This window comes from Caloenas nicobarica, chromosome 4, assembly GCF_036013445.1.
Source record: "Caloenas nicobarica isolate bCalNic1 chromosome 4, bCalNic1.hap1, whole genome shotgun sequence".
NCBI lineage: Eukaryota > Metazoa > Chordata > Aves > Columbiformes > Columbidae > Caloenas > Caloenas nicobarica.
This window is the reverse complement of record NC_088248.1, coordinates 1,005,759-1,030,721: the sequence shown is the minus strand read 5'-3', so window position 1 is coordinate 1,030,721 and position 24,963 is coordinate 1,005,759. Positions and strand designations below refer to the sequence as shown.

Here is a 24,963-nt window from a genome sequence, read left to right as displayed (position 1 = left end):
TGTGCCGTCGAGCTTTGTCAGCCTGTTCCCTCTGGAGCTGTGCACACCCCGGTGGGAGGGCAGTGCCTCGCTGCAGTCCGCCAGCCCTTGCTGACGCGTGTGGTGGCTGCATTAAGGTGGCCGTTTGTGCTTGTGCCCTCCTATGGGACCGGAGGGTGTGCTGCAGCCCTGTCGTGAGTCACGGCGAGGACTTTGGTGTGAGTCACGCTCTCCCAGTTCCCTGCTTCCTGTCAGTGGGAGAAATCCCGTCTGGCCTCCTCTTCCCTCGAGTGCTGCAGTGCCCAAGCCTCCCCACCATTGCTTCATTTCATCATGCTGCGGCCAGAATCTTTTTGTGGACTCACCCAAACAACACAATTGCAGCCTTCAGGAGGTTTAGGAACAGGGTTTCTGATCTGCCCACAGTGCTTGGTAATGATGCTCTTGCTTACAAGAGAAACTTACTGAACTGCAACTTGCAAGTGTATTTCTCAATGTGTATGTATGCGTATTGCTAACTGGATCCTTTTTTTTGGTTGTCAGCTGAGATGTCACCTTCCAGCCATCTGAGAAATTGTCAATAACAGAAGACAAGCAAATGACGGGCCCGCATTTGATGCTGATTTGCAGCTGCTGCATTAGAGGGATCGAGTAATGTTAGTCCTAAGCCTAATTCTGTCTTTGTTTACAGCTAGAGAAGGTGAGAGCTTGTTTCTTAAGCAAGGGAGCCCTCATGACTCAGGATTCATTTCAGGTAAACCCTAAGTCTGGCTGTTAAAACATTGAGGGAGAAGGTGAAAGGAAGTGGGAGGAACTTCCCCCCAAGTACCACCATTTTGAAGGCACTTCAGTGTCTTTGGGCTCACAATTGACAGTATTAACGTTTCTTCAAAGTTTGTTGCTACATTTTTATTCAGCTTATTTTTTGCAAGGCATTTTACAAATACTTATTGACAATTTTCTTTTGCTTGAAACTGAATTTGAGAAACTTGAGCCAGCTTTAATACAACCCCTTCTTGCTGTGGGCGGCTCAAAGGAGACAAATTCTGGACCACAAATGTCTTTGTGGGAAAGAACTCCAGATGCCTTGAGTTTTTAAACTATCCTGGCAACTCTAAGCACAGCACATTTGGGTTTGCAGAGCAGGTAAGTGATGCTGGCCTCGGCTGCAGGTCACCATGAACCAGGAAAGCAGTTTGGGGAAGGCGTTCCTTCCAAAGATGGCTTTTGCATTTGCAGGTGCCTTGGAAGGTGCCAGATCTGCTCCAGGACCTCCAGCTCCTGCATTCCCTTCTCTTGACTTGAGCAGGACTGGGCAAGGCGTTTCACCTGGAGCAGCGCAGTGCTGCAGCTGTCCTCCAGCCCTGCTGAAGCACTCCTGTGTCAGACAATAACGGAGGAAGTAACGTTTCCTGATGTGTCTACTGTGCCAACAAAGACCCCGTCGTTTGGCCTGGAACGGGAAAATGTACAATTATCTTTCAGAAGAGCATCCCAGCTTCCCATGGATAAAACCCAGGATCTTTAGTTGTATGGATGGCATGAAGTGATGAAAGTGGATTTGTGAAAAGGGATTGAAACTAAGGCTAGAGCCTCAACTTCTGTGCAGTCACCACAGTTTAAGATGAAAGCCACCTAGAAGGCATGCTCCAGTGATGATCCCTTTCCATAGACACCCCTCCTTTTCTATTTAACTAGAACAGGCTGTGTTACTTGCAGTCTTGCTCCACTCTCATTGAGTCAGCTCACCAGCTCTGCTGCCTGAGTACCTTCATAAGCTGAGAGCAATGGGGATCTCCTACGAGGAACAAATGCAAAGAGCTCCTCTGAGATGAGGAAATACTCCGAGGAGAGGTGTTTGCCACCCGTAAACTTACAAGGTATGGGGTGAGGTGCTGAAGTGAAATAAGTCTAAAATAACAAAGCCCCAGTTCTGGGTAGCTATCAATTTGCTCTAGTTAAATCTAATCCACTGAGAGATGAGAAAGACATAGGGATTGACAGCTTGGGTCAGTGTTAATGAGGGAAATAAAATTATAAGTTGTAACTTAAATCCCACTGAAGGGATCAGCAAACTCCTTTCATCACTTTGAGATAGTGCAAGAAGTGCTTTATAATTAGCTTACTTTATAATTAGGGTGGAATAGAGGTGCTTCCTTTTTAATATAGGGAAAGCTGAAATACAGAAACCCTCTGGGATAAAAATGCTCCAGTGACATATGGCCATGCAATCCCAGGTGGCATCCAGGGTGGACTGGACCTTCAGCTTTGGGAAGCTCAGTGCCTGCAGGCTTTGGGAGGGTCCCTCAACCTCCTGCCAAACTGGGCTGTGGCTCCTGAGTCATCCTGAGTCATGTCTTTCAAGAGCAGACTAAGGGTGTTTTTGGGGGGGGTCTGGCTCTATCTCCCTGTGGTCTCCAGACCACCCCTGAAGTTTCCTCCAAGATAGTATAGGGCTGGTAGATACCACAATGGTGAGAGCATTGTTTGAGCCAGCCATGCAAGAGACCTTCAGTGCAGAAGGGTCCAGAGAAACTGCACAACAAAACTCTTCAGGGGGTTATGACTGCTCAAGTGAAAAAGCAAAAACTTCTTGGATGAGACTAACATACTACAGGAGAACTGAGAAGAACTGGACACATTAACAGCAGTAGCAGAGGATGGCTTAAGTTAACGTGCCCAGATATTCTGAGGTAGAAACAGCTTTGTATGTATATAAAGCATATATATATATATAAAATGCTGTAAGACCATAATATTTAGGCTGCAAGTGTAAGCAGGGGCTGTTGCAGAGATCAGGATCCCATTCAGACAGTATTGACACACATCTTCCCTAAAGACAGTTCAAGAGAAAGATCCTGTATTTGCTTGATGAACTGAAAAGGACCTTACAGAGACAAGACCAAATCTTCCCTAAAGAAAGTGCAACCTCCCCTCCACAGCCTTACAGTGAAATGTAAGCTTTAGCTCACACTAGAGAAGCATGAGGGGTATTTCTTGTATAATCCTTGCACTAGTGAATATGAATTGGAGTAGTTTTCCTCCCTCCCTGGCCAGCCTAAGTGATTTGGGCATGTGCGTTCCCACTGGCGCAATGATTGAAGCAGTGGTGCCCCCGCAGGAGGCACATGTATCATAGTGGAGAAGAAAGTTACTACTTGCCCTTTCAGCAAGAACTGGGGCTTTTTTCTTGGCTACAGCAATGAATAACTTTGGATACGTAGCATCAACAGCTACTGGGGTGCGTGGGTTCAATGCAAGAAAAACCAGGCACAGATAGTGTGGAGCCAGCAGTGCTGGTCTCTGCACCCCACGTCATGCAGGACAGAGCACACCCCTCATGCCTGAGCGATCCCACAGCAGAGGTGTGTGCTCGGCCCTTCCGAAAACAGGGGTAAGCCATATCTAATGACAGGAGTGATTAGCTGGGGTTATGACTTGCTAAGGGCTAGGGTGTGTTTTCTCTTGTGGAAGAGTAAACAGAATCATAATGAGCATGCTACATCCTTTTGGCATTTAGAGTTTTCAAAAGCAAATCCAGGGCATTTCTAGGGACTTTTATAAGAAAATGAGACTGGCCAGCTGTCTGGCTTCAGTCTGTGCAAATGATGAATCAAGAGTTTGGGCTGGGGATCTGGTGCTGAGCAGGGCCCATGTCCTCAAGCAAGCATGCTGGGTGCTGGGAGGGCACCCCTGATTTTCCTCACAGGGGAAAATTCCTCTGGGCATCACCCTCTGGCTGAGCAGGAGATGACTCTTCCCTCCCTGCCTCTGCCAGAGCTGCCTGGTGGGTGCAACACTTCCCTGAAAGCATGTCAGAGAGCAGTAACTCCTGGAAGTAGGAACATGTACATTGTATGCAGCCCAGTCCCTCTCTCTCAGAGCCTGTACGTATTGCAATCCCTTGCTACGAGCCAGGAAAACCTAACTTGGGCTCTTCTGCTTTCTGGCTCCTGCCCAGGGTTTCTTCTCAGAGCATCACCTGCTGGTTCTGGCTGCAAAAGCAGCTTGCATAGCACAGCATCTCTCTTCCCCCGCCCCGGCCCAGGCCTTTGAAGCACATCCTGATCCTCTGCCTGCCTGTTGCGAGCTTTATGATTTTCCTTAGGCACCAGTCTCCCATCCCAGGAAGCGGAGGGCGTTGGGGCTGAGTCCCTTCTCTGTGAGCAATGCACGGTGTCCTCTCCCTCAGGTTGTGCGGAGGGTCTGGGGTCACCCTTGATGAGATGGGGCTGGGCGGTGTGACCTTGCCTTGCAGTTTGCCTCCCTCTACAAACCCTCTGAAAGGGAAGGAGATCCACCTTTTTCCCCTGGATGCTGCACAAGGGAAGACGTTCTTTCTGTGGCCTCCCCACCACTACTTTCTTGCCTAGGAAAAATGGAGGAGGGCTAGGCACCTCAGCATTGTGCTCCAAGAATAAACACTTTACTGATTTCACAGGGTGTAAGGCCAGGAGTGCTTTAAATTAGGGCAAAACCAAAGGGTTTGTTGCTAAACCAACTAGGTTGCCAGGGCAGAGCACTCAAGGAAAATAAACAGTGCAGTCCCCACCTATTATTAGAAGGGTATTTCCCTGTCTGAAGGAAAGGGTCAGAGGAGGACACTTCAGGCCAGAAAAGCAGCTCACAAGAAGTGCATGTTTCAGAAGGGGAATCAGAATGGCCAGTGCTACGGCACTGCGCAGCCCCAGTGTCACAAGTCCCCTCACCAGCAGCTCTGGCTCCAGAAACACCGCAGCACTGAAAGGAGGAGAAAAGTCTCCAGGGATTTTGCATAGCTGAATGGAAAACAAACACAGAAACTCAACCGACCAAGCAGAATTTGCTCAACCTCTCACACGTGGCAGCGAGCAGAACAAATGCACAGTAACTCGGGCACACAGAAAGCAGGTGCCCAAAGCCCATCTATAACACGTGATCCCAGCCAACATCACACCAGGGACCGGGCAAACTTAAGGTGGAATTATTTGGGCTTTCTCCGAACTGTCCGTGGAGGGTCCTGCTTTCCATGGTGTTTGCTGCCTGAACCAAGTTTGCTCCCGTAGTTAACTCCTGACTTCAGCATGGCTCCTGCATACACACAGGATAGCTGGCAAGTTATTCGGAAGCCAGAGCATGTGTGGGGTTTCCCCTACAGTGCTTTCAGTCAGCATTTTGCCCTCTTTTATACGCTCTGGTCACAGGGCTCCAATTCAGGCTTGTGGCTTTCTAGTTCAAATGCAGCTCAGCTTTAATTCACCCAGAGTCATATGGGATGCTGATATGTCTCATGAATGCTCTGAAATAGGTGTGAGAGATATCAAGGGCAAAAGATGGAGTCAGGATGCCGTTGGTTTAACAGTGGAAATGCTCTAATAAAGCTCCAGCAGCCTCCTGTGTGGCAGCCTAGTTCCTTCTGCTACTCAGCCATAAATTCCTGAGCTGTTTCTTAAGCTGTCTGGTGCAGCCCTTCCAAAAGTTAGCTGCAGATATGTGTCTCACAGGCTAGTCGTGGCTTAACCAATGAGTAGCACACTGCATTTATACAGCAGCTCTGACTTAAGTTTCACAAGTGAGATTGTGGAGCTGAGTGTCAATAATCTAACTTAATGTATGAGTGAAACTGAGGCACAGCAGCCTGAAGACCCTGCTAAACCAAATCCAAAGCTATAGGTGGCACCCAGCTGATCCAGCCACACAGACCCACAAAGCACCACAGCTGCTCCCACCCTCACCTCCCTGTGCTGCAAAAGTCCTCGGGGCAGTGATGCTGGGCAATTTTAAGACACAGCAAAGGGGAAAAGCAGGCATTGGGAAAGCAGCCTCCTTTCTCGCGGGCTGCACTCAGCCCTGCCTGCCCGGCCTCTTTCTCCGCTAACAAAGCATTTCTCTTCTCCCTCTGGAGTCTTTTGCAACTGGAATGGAACCAGCGAATTCATGGTACTTTTCAAAAGCTGCGGCCTGAATTCTCACACTTAGCAGCACCCCACGCAAACAGCCTCACCTTTCAGGCACTTTTGGTATAGAATATAACAAACTTGGGTTTTACTTAACTGCGAGTAGTGACCATTTGTACTGAGGGGCTCCTGTCAGCCCAGGCTCCTTGCAGGCACGAGGCTGGGAGGACACGTACGCACATATTCTCAGGGGCTGTCACTCTGCAGCAGTAACGTGAGGACTTGTACTGTGATTTTAGACAGGGATCACTTAACAAAAAGCAGCCACCTCACTGCAGGCACAGAGCCACACTCGAGCTCCTGGGCTAAGGGCCAACATCCACCGCACAGCAGCTAGAATAGCTTACAGTAAGGACTGCAAGGATCACGCAGAAGCAAACAACCACTAGCTTTTAAAATCATACACATCCTGCCTGCAAAGAACAATATCGACAGAGCTCTCCCACTTTAAATGGCTGTCAAAGCTCCAGCCCCGAACAGCTGCAATTGATCCCCTTCTTCACCTCCCCCCATCATGTGATGGTCCTGCCCAGGCGATTTAAGCCGTGGGAGTGGTTGTGGAGCTGGTTTGGGGGCGTTCTGCCTGGTGGGCTGGTGGCTGCAGCATGGAGCAAGTGAGTGCCGGTTGCAAGCTGCTCTGGTGTGGCAAGCAGGGTGAGGGTTTGGTTTGTGTGGGTTTTGGGCTCGGTGCCAGAGGTAGGAGGAGGAAAGGATTAGCTGAGAGGAAATGCTATAATGATACATGGCTGTGGGAGGAATACTTGGGGCTGACCAGTAGTTTTTCTTCTCTAGCGTGTTATCTAAGTGGAGAAGCTGGTTTAATGCATGTTTATGTCTTTGAGTGCTCTAAAGGTTTGAGATAATTTGTAACTCTACAGTTTGAATGCCCTTTGTACTGTTGTGGGTTTTTTCTTGGTGTTTTCTTTCTGGAAAAATGCCTTTTGGGTACGGGACTGGGCTATCTCAGTGCAAGAGCAGAGGAAAGCTGAATGGCAGTTTATTCTGACCCTCCCCTAGCTCTCCTTTCCTCAAAAGCTCCCCCGGCACTGAGGCTGTATTCCAGCCTGTGCTCCAGCACTGCACTAGAAATAGAGACAGAAGGCAGCATTAGGCCTGTGACAATAAGCAGTTTAGCAACTGGGGGAAATCTGACCTTAGCAGTTGCAGTGGGCAGAGCAGACATGAGGACAAGCAGTGTTGGGGCTGGGTGACACTTCTAGGGGTGCTCTGGGCTCCAGAGCAGCTGGTAGCTCCTGGCCATGGGCCTGCACAAGCCAGGCAGGGAGAAATAGCCCAAGTAAACAATATGACATTTTCAGTTAGTCTCCCTGCTGTATCTGGCATGTGGAGCTCAGCATCATTGCACCTGGGTCTGGAGCACAGAGAGCAAAGCCTGATTTGAGTTATGCCTGACCTGAGTGAACAGTGTCTTCCTCTTAGCTGAGTGAGATAAGTGATGTTAAGTGATGTTTTGGGGGTATGTGGCTGGGGGAGTGAATAACCTGGCTCTGAGGAAAAGAACAAGCCCTCTTCTTTGAAGTGGGAGCTTCCCAAGGGGTGTTTGTTCTGCTTTACTGGGCTGTAGCCAGCAGTGGGCTTCACCGACCTCTCTTTCTCTGTGTAGGATGCTACAAGTCAAGACAACACATTTCTTTTGGTGGCCTCTGTTGCTTGGAGACCTACCTAGTATCAGAAAAAACTGCCTAACTAATATTAATCTTGTGCTAATGGCTCTGGCAGCTTCTGACTTGCAGGTGCAAGCTTGCTTGTAAAGATGCCTTTATCAGCAGTGTGTAAACTGGAGCCTGTATCCTGCCCTTGTTAAACTCGCTTGAACTACCTCCTTGTCAGCTTATGTTGTTTAGTGGGGTGGGAGATCTCAGTGGGGTGGTGGCTGTGAACTAGGATTCCCTACAGGGGGCTGAGAGACACCTGGCCTGACTTGGCCATTCCTCTAGCACTAAACTGCAAATACCTTGGGGTTTGCCAGAGTGAGTTTGTGCCTTGGCCCAAGCAGGGCTGGTAGGCTTGCCTTAGGACACACTAATGCCTGTGCTTTGCCCTGAAGGGACTGGTTGTTACTCAGCTGGACATCCAGCCTGGAGAGTGCATCAAAGTCAAAGGGAAGATCCTGTCTGATGCCAAAGGGTGAGTGAGGAGGTGGCGAATTGACTGATGTGGCACTGGGGGAAGCCTGAGCTCCTGGGTGCAGCTTGTCAGCATTGGGTAGCTGGAGCTGCTGTGCAAGTACCACCTTTGCACTGCCTTTCTGTCTCCCCAGGTTTGCCGTGAATGTAGGGAAGGACAGCAGCAACCTCATGCTGCACTTCAACCCTCGCTTCGACTGCCATGGGGATGTCAACACCATTGTGTGCAATTCGAAGGAGGATGGCACGTGGGGTGAGGAGGACAGGAAGGCGGACTTTCCCTTCCAGCACGGTGACAAGGTCGAGGTGAGGCTCCAGGGGTGTGTGCAAGGGCCTGGCACAGAGCGCTAATGGGCTAAGGGCACAGCTTTTAATGCTGCCATGTTCCTCTGTGGTAGAGGAGGGGCAGGCATGGAAAGGGGAATAATAGGGGAAGAATCTCACAGCTGAAGCCAACCAGCTGTCTAGACCTGCTTTGCTCAAGTCAATGCCCAACAGCTCAGGTGCATTAAGTGCTCCCCTCTGGCCTTCCTTTATAAGCCATGAAAGAGCAATTAAAACACTGAGCTGAAGTTCAGACTAGATCTGTCTCATCCCTTCATCGCAGAAGCTTGGAGCTGACCTTGGGCAGAGCAAGCAAGCTTCCTCCCCTCCATGCCTCTGCTGGGAGGCTGGGCTAGTGGGCATGGCTTTGCAACCTGCAGCCACCTCATCTGTCCTGCACCCAGGCTGGCGGGAGTGGGGAGCGGGAGCAAGGTTTGTGAGCTGTGGTGTGTTAGCCTTCCTTCTTGTGGCTCTCTACAGATTTGCATCTCTTTCAATGAATCGGAGGCAACAGTGAAGCTGCCTGAAGTGGAGTTCCAGTTCCCCAATCGGCTGGGCATGGAGAAAATTGAATACCTGGCTGTGGAGGGTGACTTTAAAGTCAAAGCTATTAAGTTCCACTAACAGCTATAGCTTGGTTTGGTTTGTTTTCTCCCCCTCCTGCATAGTGAAATAAATGCAAACTTGCAATGGCTGCTTCCTCTGCTGTTTCCTGCTCTAATCTGCTTGCTCCGGTGTGTGCCACAAGGGTGGGCAATGGGAAGGGCTATCTATCCATCTCTGTGCCTAAACACACTGTGGCCTTGCAGCTGGTACAGAATGAGACCACATGCCAGGCAAAGCTTGATTTACTGTGAATACAGCTACCTTTGCAGTAGCTGCTCCCTTGACCCTTTCTGCTGCAGCGAGCGGTCCCTGGCTGTTTTGTTTGTAAATTCTTGGACTAGTCCTAGCCAGGCTGCTGTGGCAGGGATGCTCAAACACATATGTTGGGCATGACTCGTGCCATCTCTGGCCAAGGAGTGCTGCTCACCTGCCCTTGCTGGGGATGGGGGACTGACTGGGAACAGGGCATGGCTTGTGCTCTTGCAAATAGCTTTGCTTTCCAAGAACATGCTCAGCAGTTGGGTGCACTGCAGGCTGGTGCTAGTGTAATTAAGGTGTAGGAGAAGAGCAGGCAAGTCAAGCTAACTGCACTTGCCGGGTGAAAAGACATGGAATGAAAGGCAAATCCTGAAGTCAAGCCTGACAGAGGTCTTGAGAAGATCCAGGCTGTCCTTGCTGCTTTGTGAACTGTGGTCTTGACACTGACAGAGACCAAGTGTCATGTTGTATCCCGAAGTCAGTGCACCTACAGCTGTGGGTGAGAAGCTATCTAGCAGCCTGTGGGGCAGTGTCTGTAGCACTTGACTGCTAAGCTCTAGGTGCAGCCTGTATCAAACGGGGTACTAGAGGTACCCCTGCACAACTAGTTGCAGTTAGGCAGACTTAAAAAAAAGCTGAGTAAATGGTCTATTCTGCTTACAACCTCCTTGCTCTGCTCATGTAATGCCTTGGAGCATGGCTGTACTGCTATTCTCCAGATGCCTGCTAGCTGTGCCCACCTAAGACAGGGCTTGAGTTGGGACTACTGCAGTGTCTGAGGACTGATGACAGGTAAAGAAGTCCTGTCTGCTGGGGAGAGCTGGGCAGGCGGCCCAGGGTGGGGGGCTGGCTCTGTGGCTGTCAAAGCTGCAACAGTCCTGCCCCAGTGCAGCTCAGCTGGCAAGGGACTATGCTGGTGTGAGGTCTTGCCTTAGCCAAAAGCTGCTCAAGTGGTGGAATTAGACCCCTGTTGGCTTATCTCTTTCAGCAGGGCTGTGGTAGACCAGTGCTGCATTTTCTGCTCCTTTGAACAGCTGAGCAGTTGAGCCAGCTGCGTGGGTGGGGGAAATAGCCCTCTGCAGAGTATTTCAGCCATTTGAAGACTTTGTATGGGGAGGCTGAGAGGCTGCAAGCCTGTTCCTTTCAAGCCAGCACAAGTGGTGCATGGCAGTAATACTGTCCAGATGTGTATTGCAGTAGCTGCCCCAGAGCTGGGCACCCCATGAGCGATGAGGGGGATTGGCTTTGGAGCAAGGACCCTCCTGCTTTACTGATGTCCTTTAATCTCTGATAACCCCTGCTATGGAGGCTACCTTGCAGCGCTGCCAGAGCTCTTCCTCTTACTCTAGAGCTAATGCAGCTCGTGATAGCAAGGGACTTGGTTGCAAACAAGCAGGAGGCTTTCTGGGCACCTGTTCCTCTGGTGAGGTGTGTATGCCTGGGGAACACCAAAGGGCTCTGCTGCAGTGTCACAAGTTCAGCAAAGTTTCCGCTCTGTATGTGCTGGGTGGGTGGGGAAGGGCTGCGGTAGCCCAGCTGCTGTGTGGAGTAGGACAAAGATAGCAGGCCATGCTGCAGGACCGTCTCATTTCACACTGACAGGGGCACACATAATGCTGCTTGGAATTCCTGTCCTGCATCTATTGATTTATTTATAGGATAGGATGGATTTACTATGTAAAGGATGAGACGAGTCTTGCTTATGCTTTCCCTTGTCAAATAAGTCTTAAGAATTTTTTGGAAGGCTACTCGGGATGGGTTAGGGGGAAGAGGATGGCTTTTTGTCTTGTTCCCTGCTCTATCCCTGTGTGTCAATATCTGGCTGAGGGTACACAAAAGTGCACAAGTTCTTCGAAAGTACAAGGCCTTCATGTTGCAGAAGGACAAGGGAGCTTAGAGCAGCTCCCTCTGCCATCTCTGCTGCTGGCTGCCCTGAGGAGATGAAGTGTATGTCTGTCAGCACTAATGAATCAAACTGATCTCATTTTCACCTGTTAAGATGGCAATGCTGACTTCTAGGTACATTAGCCACAAGTGTTCCTGACCACTAATGCTCAGGGTACAAATAGTGCCTTCATGGGGGCTGCCCCCCTCTTCTGCTTTCCACAACAGTTAATTAGGCTTATCCTGCTTTCTAACACTGGCAGCTACCACTAAGGAGACCACAAACCAGGAGAAAGGGTGGGAAGGAAGCATGCCTTTGCCAGTGCTTCCTGCCTTTTGAGTTTTGTTCTCCCATGTCCCAGAGCTATAAATACTCCTATTCCTATAAGTAACACTGGTAAACAGGCAGAGTAAATGCAAAGTGCCTTGGTTGGCTCCTGGATTGACGACAAGTCTCTTCTGCTAGAGCGATCAGGAAAGCAAGAATGCTACGCCCTGCTGAAGGCAGAGGGTCACAGGGAAAGTAAAAGCACGGCTTGTCCCTGCCAATAGTCTACTGAAGTGCATGGTGAACTTGGCTTTGTCAGTGTCTTGGGGAGGAACCTGAGCTCTGCTTGCTTTGGGAAGGAGCAGAAGGCACCACAGCACAGCCTAAGGGTGGTAGTTTTATCTTTTTAAAAAACTTAATTTTTGCTTAGTGTGTAGTCAGTCTTTCCATCCAGCAACACACCCTGACAGAAGACTAGAGTCTACAGGGAGAGCTGGCCCCTTGGTTGCCTGAGCGCTGAGATCATGGGGAGGGCGGGGGGGACACAGCACTGACCCCTGTTGAGGGGAGTGTATTTGCTGAATCCTGGAAGTTTCCTAATCCCAACTTGCCCTCTATCCCTGGCTATTCACCAGGAATCAAAGCTGTACCGCCTGCCTACCTTACAGCATGAGGGACAGGGAAAAGGGGACAGCAAAAACCCTGGGGAATAGCTGTGAGTCTTTGTGTTACAACATGAACACAAATTAAGTGTTGTGTGTTGTCACCTTGTGTCTCAGAAGAGGAGAACAAATATCCAGTTGCAGAAGATATTAGTTTGGAAACAGAAGATGTGACTGAGGATTGAAAATCTCATGCAGGACCTAAAAGAGTACTGGTGGCTAAGAGAAACCAGCTGCTTTGTATTCTCAAAAAAATAACTTTTCCCTGAGCAGTTCGCATTAACTTCACCTGACAGAAATAGGCCATCCGAGTGACTCTGCAGCTCCACAAGCATGTGACGCTGTTCAGCACAGCCTCGAAAGACAGTTGCAGGGCACTGTACGCCCAGAAACCGCACGTGGTGTCAGTACGTGTGGGTGTGGGAGGCGAGTGCTGGGGAGGTGATGGGCAAGCCAGTTTGGGGGGGCTTGGGATGCCAGCTGGGTCACTCCCCTCCGGAACTGACAAGCAAAAAAGGTGCAAGGCAATTCTGACCAAACAACAGAGGTAAGAAATTAACCGACATCTGTTGTACAAAATGAAAAGGTGACCACCAGCCAGCTTTGCAGGAGTGTGCTGACAGTCTTGTTCTTTCTTTGTCTCACCTCCTGCTCTCAGCCCCAGTTTCACCATTTACAAGCCAAAGGGAACTTCTGTCACTCACTTTCTAAAAATCATCCCTAAACTTAAGCTGCATTACCTGCTAACGGGCCCCCCATTGTGGTGCAGAGCATGGGAGACTTTAAGCGTGTAATTCCCCTTTCTCGTAGCATGGCGGCGGCTTTAACCACACAATTCCCCTATCCCGTAGCATGGCGGAGGCTGGGTGCTGCTGGTGTGGGTCCCACAGATGCTGTCCATGGATGGGACCCAAGGGGTGAGGGCAGATCCTGCCACACGAGCGGGGGACAGCGCTGTCCCTGGGTGCCACGCTGAGACCCTGGACACACCCTCACAGCCCCTCCTGTGGGGGCCCACCCTTTTGCAAACTAACCCCTTAAAGTGCCTGCTTTCCAACAAATCAGGGCTTTTTCCTCCTCAACCCCAACCTGGCTGCTCCACATCGGGTGCAAGCAGGCAAAAAATATATAAAAATATGTATATACTCACCTTTTCTCTGCAGACTTCAGGCTGAGGTGTGTGTCCTCCCGCAGGGCGCTGTGTGTGGGCTCCCGGCCGGCTGCCCCCAGCCCAGCTGTCCCTCGTTAGCCTTGCTTACCCCACAGATGCTAATTGTTAGCAAGCCTTGCTATCGCTTTTGGAGATTTTGGTGAGGGACGGTGCTAGGGAAGCGTCCCCAGTGTCCCCTTTGCTGTTCCCTCCAACAGCGTGTGGCGGTTGGCGCGGCCCCGCCGGCCCCTTCGTGAGGTAAAATGGCGCCCAAGAGAAACTTCTGAGAGACACGTGTTCTCCTGCAAAACCTCCCGTCAGGGCTTCTCATTTTCAAATGCCATCCTCTCTGAGCTTGCCCAGATCAATTTATTTTTATTTTTTTTTTTCCAAATCACAATCTTATTTTAGCTTGGTGAAACAATCTGTGCAAAAATAAGCTGTTTCCTCAGTATTTGCCCATTGCAGAGCAGGGCTGGGGCTGTGCCAGCGTTGTCTCAGACTGCAAATCAGAGAAAAAAGCTGCCTGGCTCACATTTACCAAGTTTTCTTCAGGGTGTAGAGTAAAATGAGCATTTTTTCCTAATCCCAAATCCCGATCCAAGCAGAGCCACGTTAACACCCCTCAGGGGCCCAGCCGAGTGCTGAGCCTGGCTGGCTCCAGGTCCCCGACATCTTGCAACAGGCCACGAGACAGCAGAGTTCTGCAAAGATTTTGGCACTAACAAAAGCGCTGCACCACGGCCACAGCTACGGCTGGAGAGGTTGTCTTACTATACGCGCATAAGCAACAGCATAAGCTGCCCATGTATAAGCATCTGCCAAGGGCCCTGTGGGCTATTCAACACCCTGAATTCAGCTTGTTTCTGCAGTTCGTATTGAAGAGAGACAGAAGATTCTGGCAGATCTGGGCAGGAAGGGACCGTCTGTTAGACTGAGACCACTCTGGCCACATAAACACATTCAGTCACACAACAGAAACAACGTTTGTTCAGTAACACGTTGCTAGAAAAACCCTGTAATACATGAGAGGTGTACAACACTTTATTTATGTGCAGAGGCACAAGCAGCAGTCCTGTAGGAACACAGCCAAACCATAATGTACATCCCCTCTAGAAGAGAAATAAAAGAAGAAACAGCTCTCAGATGAATGAAGCCCAGCTGTAAACAGTGGCTTCACGGATGGTTGAATAAGGCACGGAGAAGCCTGGGTACCGGGTCCCTAGATATGCCCCTAGTTTGCTCAGACAATTTAAAGCCCGGGCTCTTCTATGAAAAGCTCGTTCTGTTTCCCTTTTTGCAAACGACAAGGCACTGCTCACGCTAATATTCAGGATTTGTGGAGTGAGTATGAAATGCTATCCAGTTAGGTTTGCTTGCTTCTCCTAATTACCAGTCTAAATGACCATGACAGCGGCTGAGTTGTAGAGATGATGGATCAGGCCTGACACATAAACTGTTTTGGTGCTCTGTGTTTGACCGATTTTATATGTAACCTTCCCAAAAGAGCTTGTGTGTAAACTTCCAGCCAACAGACCCTAGCATGTAAACACTGTTCACTAGATTTAGTCTTGAGGAAAGCATCTGACGTGAATTCCTTGTGACTGTCGACTGCCCCCGGGCTCTGATAAAAAAAAAGCAAATTGTAGGTCAAATGACTCTATTTTCACAGAGCTTACATCACGTGGCACGGCATGGCAGCGCGGACTGTAGGCACAGCATGTTGTTAAAAGCATGTGAGGACTTAGAGCTAGGTTTAAAAGACCTGCTTCGATATCCTACGCAGCAGACAGCACCACGGTGCAAATGCCTCCAGCTTTTCTGCTCCCCGGGCTGGGGGCTATGACAGCAGCGCAGATTGATTTCTCTCAAAGCCCAGGAAAAGTGCCCCAGGTCTCCAGCGCCAAGGCTACAGCCTGAGCAGCAGGCTGTGCAACAACACTGATTTATAGCCGCTTTTTCCTGAGGGGTCCCTCAGAAACTGGCTGCAAATTTGAGATAACAATTTAGGGAATGCTGACTCAGGAAAAAAATGATGTCTCACTCTCTTCCCCGTAGCTTTTCTGACTGGCCTCAAAACCAAATGGCAGGTAGCACTGGGTAAACTGGAATTTTTCCCAGCAAGTGAGATGTTAACTGAGAGTGAGAATGGACAGTGTAGAGAAGGCAGATAACACAGTAACATCCTTCAGCTGCAGAGGTGCATCCTGAGCCAGAAAGGCACAGACCAGAAAGAAGTGTTCAACACACTGCAATGTTTAGTCCCTGCTGCAGTTGCCAGGGGAAATGCCCTGGCTCTGGGACACACAAGATACTGCATTTTGGGGAAGGGGTAGCAATGAAAATCATATTCGCTGTGTCTAGATTACTACTTTTCTCTACAGGTTCAGATCTAAAAATCTAATTTAGCCACACCCAAAATCCAGATTTGTCTCAGTAAGTTTACAAGGACTAAACAATAACTAAAATTCTGGCCATGGCACTCCTGTCCCATGAAATCATGTCATCACTCTGGGAAGTGAGTTTCCATTTTACTCTAGTTTAAAAAACACGAGAGAAAAGCAATGTGGGATAAAGGAGCAATGAATAGGTTGCCCTTTTGGTCAACGGCACTGCGAAGTAAATCAGCTGGCTTGGCCAATGTTAAATTACCTTTAAATACATGTCAAGATGTGCTTCTACCAAAATCAGAGAAACTTGCAGTTAGGGGAGAAATTTTTGAACAAAGTTGTGCAAAGACTGGTTCCCTCATGATAAACTTACCAGCACTTACAACAGAAATGTGGACTTTAACTTGTTTTTCACCTGAAGATCTAAGCTGTCATAAAGATGTAAGTAACCATCACTTGCCTCATGATCTGCTGCTCGTGTGCGCCGTGCGAGCACACGCGGGACTCTCACCATCAACCCCCAAAGTCGCGGGTCCGCAGAGCCACGCCAAACAGCCGCATCTCCTGTAAACGACCACAGTCCCTTAACCTCAAACTTTTTTAGCTGGAAACCTGACAAAAGTAACTGTTTTCCGTGCTATTTAGTAAAGCCTTATATACCAGCACCACAAGGCTGGCGGGCTGCCTGCCACTTGGAAACAATTATCTGGCAGCACAAGGCCTGCCCGATTCGCCAAGTCTTGTTGATTTGTTTTGGTAAGTGTGGCATGGAAGGCTGGCTGTAAAAAAAAATCTAAATGAAAACTTTTAAATAGGAAAAACTAAACTGAAGTACTGTGTAGGATTTGGTTTTAGGACAAATTAAATGTTTTGATTGGCTTGAAACAGCTCCCCCCACTGTTTTCCTGAAAACTCTCAGCAAACAAATAATTATTCTTGAATGACCCCAAAAATGTTTTTCCCTCCAATTTTATTTTTGATTTAGCTATGAGGGCATAAAAATCAGTTCCCCTGGTAAGGGTTCTCATGAGATGCTGTATGAGCCTGAACAGCACTGAAGCTCAGAAGTAACGAGAAGGATATGTTTGCTGTCACCACAGGTAATCGGCTTGCTGCTTTGAAAAGCATTTAAATAGCTTTTATTTTGGGTATTGGAGAATTGATGCTTGATACGACGGAAGGGCATTGGCATCTTCTTTCATCTGCCAAGCTGCCTGTGGAAGAGCTAGGATGTGAGCCTTGAAAAAAACCAAGGCAGGGTTAAAACCAGCACTGAAAGCAACGAATGTTGTAGTTTTCCGTCACATGCTGGAGTTGAAATTCAAAAAGAATGAACTTAAAAACTACATGACTAAAATCTCTGCTCTGGTCCTGGTGGCAAGATAGGATGGGATGCACAGTGCAACACGCAGGAAATCTCTGCAATATCAGAGGAGAGATGAGCCCAGTTTGGCTCATCAGCCACCGTGGTAGTCTGGTCATGCTGCTTCCAGGCACTGTATTTAAACAGCAATGCAGCTGCTTAGAGAGGAAAAGCTGCTCTGTAAAGAAAAAAGGAGTCTTTGCTGACTGCAAACTGGCAGCAATCCTCCAGCACTTAGTAAGTTGATACGGTAAAGTTCATTTGGGCAAATTTAGTTAATCCAGGCTGGCCTGACTAGGAACCAATTCAATAGTCTTTACGGCAGGCTCTTGCCTAACCAGGGCACACAGAATTATTGTTACAGGTGCATGATTGCTGTGGGTAGGAAGTGAACACCATATGCCAAGTGAATGCCTCTTCTGGCTTGTAAAATAATTTCGATGAAATGAGTTCTGAAAAAGGAGGTATTGCTGTATGGAAAAAGTCCTAGTGTACATCACCGTTTCACAAAACCAGCCTATAAATAATGTCACTAGAGATCCCTCTCACATCTCATGGGAACACATTCGGGCTGCAGCAGTAACACAGATGGTGAGTTGAATTATTTGAAACAAAGACTCCCCCTGTGAGTCCAGAGCTGAATTCATTACTTCACGTTAACTTGGTCTTCCGAGATGCAGGTACTCATAAAAGCATCTTTAAACTCCAGGATCAGTGGATCACAAGATCCAGAAGAGGAAAGATTGCATTTTCCTGGTTAAAAACTCGTTCCCAAGGCCATTTAGCGGTATATTTAGCGTGTGTTCAAACAGGTTGAAGCTTCTTCTGGTAGCCCTTTATTATATTAAAAAACAACAACAACAACATCAACAAAACCACAAAGAGATGTTCCAAGCTACTGCATGACTATCTTTGGGGTTCCCTCTTTTTGTTAAGGTTTTCACAAATACAAATTAAATGTCTTTTCTACATACAGAACAAAGTAAAATCAAGTACCTGATTAGAGTATGTACAAAAACTTACACATTCTGTCTTTTCTTTAAAAAATATAGATATCAATAATGTTCAGTAGAATGGGTTGGTTTTATTTTTAAGGCTTCATTCTTTTAGATCCTTCATTGTTTAATGCGGTGCCAGGTAGGCAGGAAAAGGGAGGGAAGAGAAGAGGTCATGTTTTTTATTAAAGGTCATGTGTTTATTTCTCGTGAGGCTCTTCCTCATCTCTGGCAGGAGGAGATTTCCCTCCACATTGATTTAAGTTTCCAGGAAGCAGAGGTGTAAGGAAAGGAAAACAAAACCTTTATTATTGCTATTTTTTTTCCTTCATTAAAATCTTGTTTTAAACCTGTTCATTGTCATTGCAGAGAACCATCTGCCAAGTACTTGGATTAAACAGACTCGAGCGGGAGGACATGACTCAGGGTCCACCTGGGGATGGTCAGAGTGAGGAGGAGGCGGCGGGCGGTGTTTTACCCCCGGCCCCGGCCGAGGTAGCAAGTGCTGCAGCCAGGGCAGCTGCTGCTGTCGCATCCCTGGGCGTGAAGTCCGTGGGGAGGCTTTCCATCAGGCACTTGAGCTGTTCCTGACCCAGTTTGATTTTATCGTCTAGCTCTCGCTGCTCTATGAGGAGCGCGGACTTCATCTTTACAAAGTGCTGGTAATCCTGGAGCTGTTCCTCAGAGAAGTAGTTGCCCAGGATCTCCAAGACCACGCGTTCTCGACGGTCAAGGTTTTCCTTGAGTTCCCGGGCGTCTTCGTGCTGGCCAGCCAGCAGTTTCCTCTTCTCGTTCAGCGAACTCTGCACACACCAGAGAGAGTGCTTCAGTATCACCAGCACCAAGCTCACCGATCCCCCTTCTCCATCCCCCTGACACCACGTCTGCCACCTCTAGGGAAGCTGGGACGGCTTCTAAGCTCCCAAACACACAGTCAAAAGCCCGGAGGAAGAGGGTGAGCTCCTAATGTGAATACCACTGAATCGGACTCTTCAATGTTCTAGTCAATGTGGAGCAGAAGGTGCTCCAAGAAAGTCTGTAAAACTTCCTTGAAAGCAACAACTACCAGGAAAATCTGGCTTTGTCTCCTACTGCCACCCAAGAAATGTCAAAATGTGGCTTTAAGCGAGGCAAAAGGTGGTGGGTTGTTCCACAACAGCCTGTGCCCCAGCCACAGGTCACGGACACGCTGTCCCAAACACTGCCATACTGTTTCGAGACAAAAGCCGCAGGATCTGAGACATTTATACAAACTGGGACCAAGACTGCCAGGGACAGAGCTGTGTTTACTGCTGCTTATACATAAGCACTAAAGTACCTGCCTCCCTACAAGCTTTTGGAGGGCTTTGCTTATGCAAGTACGTTCCTGTGATTGCTGCTGTCCCATGCCCTGAGAAAAGGCTGCAGACATACGTACCCGCTCTTCACTGTTGGCATTTTCCCCTAGACTACTCAAAACATTCTCTACCCGGGCCAGGCGTCCTGAGAGGGAGAGCAAGAGGTTCACCACCTTATCCAAATCGCCAATGAACATCTTGTATTTGTCAAACTCGTTAGGTTTGCATAGCTGGCTGATCAGCAGCTCCACCTCCTCTCCGAGAGAATTATTCATCTTAATGTCTGCAAGCAGGCCCTCCTTGGCTTCCTTCAGGATTTCCAGCTTGTGGGTCAAGCTCCCGATGAGCTCAGCCTGTCAGAAGGGAAACACATTGCCACATGGGTCATTACCACCATCACCCTGGTCATATGGACGAGGACAACAAGAGGATATGGCTGCAGTTCCTGAGGAACAGGGTCAACGGCTGACAAGGAGGACATTAAAGAGGAAACAGAGAAAACTCTGAAATTCCACATCTAGATGATAATCTGAGTACCCAACCAGATTACATGAAGATATATTTGTTCTACCACCAATGAACATATTTAGAAGAGACACCTGATTTGGTGTACCGTATTCCGATACCCAGGAGCTGACATCTGAAAGAGGATAATTGTATGCACCTTTCTTCAAAGACTTCTTTAAAGTATCAGAGCAAAAAAAGCTACAGTCACATCTCCTGCATATTCCCCGCTCCTGCCCCAGCCTGGGATTTCTTGTTTGCATGTTGTATTTTTTACAACCCAGAACTGTATAAAGCAACTAACCGGCAGAAAAATGAATTCAAGCTGTATTAGCGGCATGATAGAAGACTGAGCTGGCACTTGTTAGTTACATAGGACTTAGCAAGGAAGAAGGAACGGTTACATATTTCCCTTCCCTACAGTGCCCTGGAACTACTGACTGCTCCTTACTTGTCCGCTTTGGTGTTGAGGTGCAAGTCTCCAATTCAGCTGTGACCAGAACTCCCTGCCTGTGCAGGCACTGCCTCACACAGAGAGGCATCAACTGAGCGTTTAAACTAAAGATGCTCTAAATTTACTCGGCGAATGAGCAAAACCACGGAGAGCACGCACCCATTTTGCAAAAACGCTGGCAACCATTTCACTGCCAGAGAAAAGGAGCCTCCAGGGTTCAGTTACTCCAGAAACAGCAGCGCTGCACATGTGCTGGAGATCCTAATTTCTGTCAGGATTTAGGGGAAAGACACATGCAAAAGCAGAAGTCTGTGGCCTGGAGCTTGCAATTCCTGCTTCCATTTAGTCAGAGCTGAGAGCACAGAGAGCAGGAAAAGCCCTTAATACAAGGGCTGGGTATGTTCAGCATCTTCAGTTCGTGCACTGCTGAGGCACCATTTTATGTATTAATACATCAATCTATTCTGCAAACAAATGCCGCAGGATGAAACAGAAGTAAATCACAAGGTTGCCTGAAAACATTCTCTCAAAGTTTACTAACATAGGCTTCTTTCCGTCAAAACTGACGGTAATTCTAAGTGGGAAGGCAGTCTGCTTCAAAGGAGGAGGGATCTTCAACCCCAGTCAGGCTGGGGGTTGCTCTGAACTGGCCCTTAGCCACTGGGTGGCCTATCAGAGCCAGGCTTAAAAGGCTGGTTTGGCAGCCGGGAAGTCAAAAGCACTGTTTAGCCAGACACCACTAGATGGTACGCATGCTTTGTGTGCGTCCACTGGAGCGCACGGGTCTGTGGCTGCGCTACAGTGCACCGGCAGCTTCCTCGTACGTGCAAAGGCTGAATAAGATGTGAGTAAGATTCTCTTAAAACAAACGTCAGCTACCAGGCTTATGGGGGAATGACAGCTAAATCATGCCGTTTGTTAGCAAGGTAGTTCAGGGGAAGAGGCTCTTGCCCTTCCCTGTGCCTGTGATGCTAATGCTGCCTTCAGAAGAAACATCCGAAGTCCTCACCAGCTGATTGCTGGACTAAATCCTGAGGAGCTAATGAAGGATCCATTTTCAATGATTACAATGCTATGGGCTGGACACAGAGTCTGGCATTAACCTCAGCAGGTTTCCAGGAGGACTGAGCTGCTCAGAGGTTGCTCCTCCCCACTCCAGGAGCTTTGCTCAAGGTGCAGACCTGCCCTCCAACCGCAGCAGGAGGCTAGGGGAATGCCCAGAGTGCCATACCTTTGTTCTGAAGGCATGGGAGCTGGACGGGGACTGCGAAATACTTGCATTGTGTTCATTAATCAGTGACTCTCCTGCGATCCCAAATGCCAAGCAATATAGCTCCTTTGCTTACTTACAATGGAAATGAGCTTGTTTTATCCAAATGACCTCTCAGAGTAGCTGCCTTCTCAGAGAATTCCTATGCAAATGTTATTCCACCCAGACCATGAACAAACACGCCAGGCAGATCTTGCTGTCTGGGCCTAATCACTCCCATCTATTTCTGTTTTTCCATGCAAATGTAACCTTTGAGGCCTGGGACTTGGCCTCCACGGCAGGCTCACGTCTGCTTGCAAGCCTGTCAGATGCTTGCAGCACGTCCAGCGACTCCTTGGAGCAGCACCCTCATCTTATTTAATCACCCCTACCTTTCACGTTGGTATAACCAGGCACCCCAAGAATCAATCGAGTGCTACAGATCTGGCTGTGATTACCTTTGAAGCTGAGCGCTCTGTGTCTTGGGACGGATAATTAAAGCAGCAGACAAAGGCGTTAGCCAAATGCTTTTGACTAGCAACACATGCATGATCTACCTGTGTAGATTTGCTACCCAGAATCGGTGTAGGACCACAGAAAGAAGAGATGGCAGGCACAGCCAGTGTCCATTCCATCAGGGTGACTGTTCTCTAAAGACCCAATGCGGTCTTACCCGTACCTCAAATGCCCCACAAAATAGAGCTAATCCACTATTCACCATGTGTGTTACAGAGCATTTTGATGGAGGTCCCGGTCTAGCTGTCATTGTGTCAAAGCCTGGCAGGGGACAGATTTTGCTTAGCAGATAAAAGCTGAGAGTAGAGAGAAGTAAAGCAATATGAAAAAGAGAGGTGAGCTCTCCAAGGCAGGGCTGCAGGATAAATTGCATCTCCCCACCCACCACTCCGCCTCACAGCTTCTCTCTGCTCTTTTGACATTTGGCACGGGGATGAGGACCCAGAGAGAAGATGTGGAATTGTGCTGGAGACACGGGAATTCCCTGCACTTCATCAGAGGCTAAGTTTGGGAGCCTTTCTTTAAATCTATGACTGATTTCAGTGCAGGAAGAATTAAATATTCACAGCATATGGGATTTGCACAAATATTTGCATCCTTCAGGTTGTTTAAACTCTGCTGTCGTACAAACAGCATGAAATAGGCTGTGCTACTCTGTCCAGTGCAATGTAGGATGTTTTAAAATTGCAGGTAGGCAGAGCTGCTTTTGACATTAAGGTAGCAGGTCTGTAAAGGGAGGCACAGACACGCAAGTACCTGCCTGTGGCTCTTGGGGATTTGTGAGCTTCGCAACATGTCTGTAATGAGCAGGTAACCAACGTGAGACAACCACAGGGGCAAATTAGAAGGCCCTGCAAAAGCCCTGGAAGACAGAGCACCCAAGCCTACAGCAAAGACTGCAGGGGCCATTCCTCAGGGAAATGTAGCTGTAAAATGAGAGGAAAATGTTTCCTCCTCCCCATGCAAGTCACCACACAGAGGTTGTGCTGACTGAACTGCTGAGGCGCACATGGCTTTCAGCAGGCCAGTGAAAGAACCAAGTGTAGGGAAAAAAGAGTAACTGATGTTTCTCTGGAGGCTGTGAGTCCAGCAGCAGGTAAAATTGGTAAATTTGCTTTGCCCAGGAGGAAAATCCTCGAGTGAAACCACACGCTGAGACAGTGCGGTCACTGGCTGGACTCTGTTCCTGTTTCTAAACCTGAGCTGTTCTTGCTCAAGTCACTTTGCCTCTCCCCTTTTTTCTCCTGCTACGAGACAGGGACTGTCTCTAACAGCCCGCACACTCAGGATTTAGCACAGTACAGGCCAGCCGCAGGGCCACAAGGTTTATCCTCAAATTTGCAGTAAGTACTCATGTTAGCCTTCGTCATTCCATTGGGGTCACCCTAATGAAGCTTCGTAAGTGGCTTAAATGCACCCAGCCCCTATGCAAATAGGAAAGCACTTTACTTTAGGGCTTATTAAATATTTCAGGAATGTAACCAGCAAATGGTGGTATGTGCTGAGTTTACCTTCTTCTCATTGATGTCCAGCAACTCCTCTTCCTCACCTATTTCTTCTGGCAAGTCCTTGATTTTATTCAGCAGTTCTGCTTTGGGTGCTGAAACACTGTAATAAGCAGGACAGGTGACCAGGGTTACAGGAGTTTCCTTTTCTTCTTTCCTACACCACAAGGAAGAAAAAAAGAGTTCAGTCTGAGCTGAGTCTTTGGTACCTTCCCAGTGTTATTAAGCACAGGAAGCGGCGGGTTCCTGCCATCAGAGGGTGCCTGTCAGCTGTGCTCCCCTCTGCAGAACATGAACCTCTACGCAGGATCGGATCCTTGCACAGCTCAGCCTGGCATGATGCACCACAGCTTACTTCTCTACAGTTCTCCAGCTATCAGTTGGAGTCTCTATCCTAGAACGATCGTGCTGCAGGACTTGGGCCGATCTTTGCATCCCCCTATAAGTAGGTGCCCCCATCCCTCCTTCCAAATTTGACCTCTCATTATCTTTCTGCCCGGCACTGTTTTGGTCTTGATTTTACTCTCATATCTCTGTGCTTTGGACTGAATTGCTTCAGACTACAAAGGTTAAGATAGCAGAATCAAATAACATCTCTGGAGATGGTTCATTTCCTGCCCTGTTACCAGGCTCAGCATCTTTTCCTCCACAGCCCAGAGAGGCGAGCTCCAGAAAAGCCGAGCTCATGAGAAAGGGCGTTGAGAGATGCCCTGCCAGTCCTCACGCCTGGGAACTGAGAAACTCCCTCTCTGCCGGAATCCACCTATACAGATGTGGAAAAATTCAGCACAGGCTTGTCCTGAAAAGCGAGCAAGCAGCCAAGTTCTGCTGCACCACACAACCCAAACGAGCAGTGCTTACATGTCTTCTGTGGTTACTGTCCTGCCAGCTTTCTTCTGCGTCATCTTCCTTTTCATGTTGTTCTCCTTCAGCAAGCTGGTTCCACTGGGGAAAAGCCCTTCCATTAAGTCCATGGTTGTCTTCATTTTGGAATCTGGATCCAGGATATCAGCCAGAGACTTGTCTTTATGGATGATCTCTTTTGCTAGAGCCTCTGACTTAATATCCTCTGGGGTCTTTTTCTTTGTCTTGGCTGGAGGTGCTGCGCTGGGTGTCCCGGAGTCCAGGCTGCTGGTTTCCGACTTCCCAGCGATGACTGCTGGCTCTCTGTGGTTGCCTTCAGGTTGAGTTGTGAGCTCTCTATCAGAGCTCTGAGGACTTTCAGAAGCAGCAGGTAAGTGGTGCTGCTTATCCACAGCAGACGGAGAGCTAGTCCGCTTTGACGCAGGTGGTGAGAGGGGCCGATTATTTTCACCGATACTGGTGCCCAACTCTGTTACCTCCCTCTCGGCCAGGACTTTGGGAAAGCTTTTGAAGCTGCTACGGAGAGAAAAATTCTGTGAGATGAAGATAAACTTACCAGACAAGACCGCTGT

General features: G+C 48.6%; 2 protein-coding genes across 6 annotated transcripts in view; one reads left to right on the top strand and one right to left on the bottom strand.

Annotated features, from left to right (window-relative positions):
- The first annotated feature begins 6,446 nt into the window (after positions 1-6,446).
- Positions 6,447-18,414, top strand: LOC135988596 (16 kDa beta-galactoside-binding lectin). 2 transcript variants are annotated; one of them, XM_065634664.1, is made up of 5 exons: positions 6,447-6,529; positions 7,984-8,063; positions 8,197-8,368; positions 8,867-8,975; positions 18,332-18,414. In XM_065634664.1, exons 1-5 carry the CDS (start codon positions 6,521-6,523, stop codon positions 18,412-18,414), a joined length of 453 nt encoding a protein of 150 aa, XP_065490736.1. In that variant the 5' UTR covers positions 6,447-6,520. The 2 variants fall into 2 exon arrangements, with proteins under 2 accessions (XP_065490736.1, XP_065490735.1); XM_065634663.1 differs by lacking the exon at positions 18,332-18,414 and having other exon boundaries at positions 6,495-6,529; positions 8,867-9,913.
- SHROOM3 (shroom family member 3) overlaps positions 17,199-24,963 on the bottom strand; it is a 131,115-nt gene continuing 123,350 nt past the window's right edge. For 2 of the 4 annotated variants that reach the window (XM_065634660.1, XM_065634661.1), the window contains 4 exons: positions 24,389-24,907; positions 23,534-23,684; positions 19,380-19,652; positions 17,199-18,765 (listed from right to left, as the gene is read on the bottom strand). In XM_065634660.1, coding sequence (XP_065490732.1) covers positions 18,406-18,765; positions 19,380-19,652; positions 23,534-23,684; positions 24,389-24,907 — 1,303 coding nt within the window. In that variant the 3' untranslated portion in view covers positions 17,199-18,405. Of the gene's footprint in view, positions 18,766-19,379; positions 19,653-23,533; positions 23,685-24,383; positions 24,908-24,963 lie in introns of those variants that run through there. The other 2 variants (XM_065634659.1, XM_065634662.1) reach the window with 2 other exon arrangements.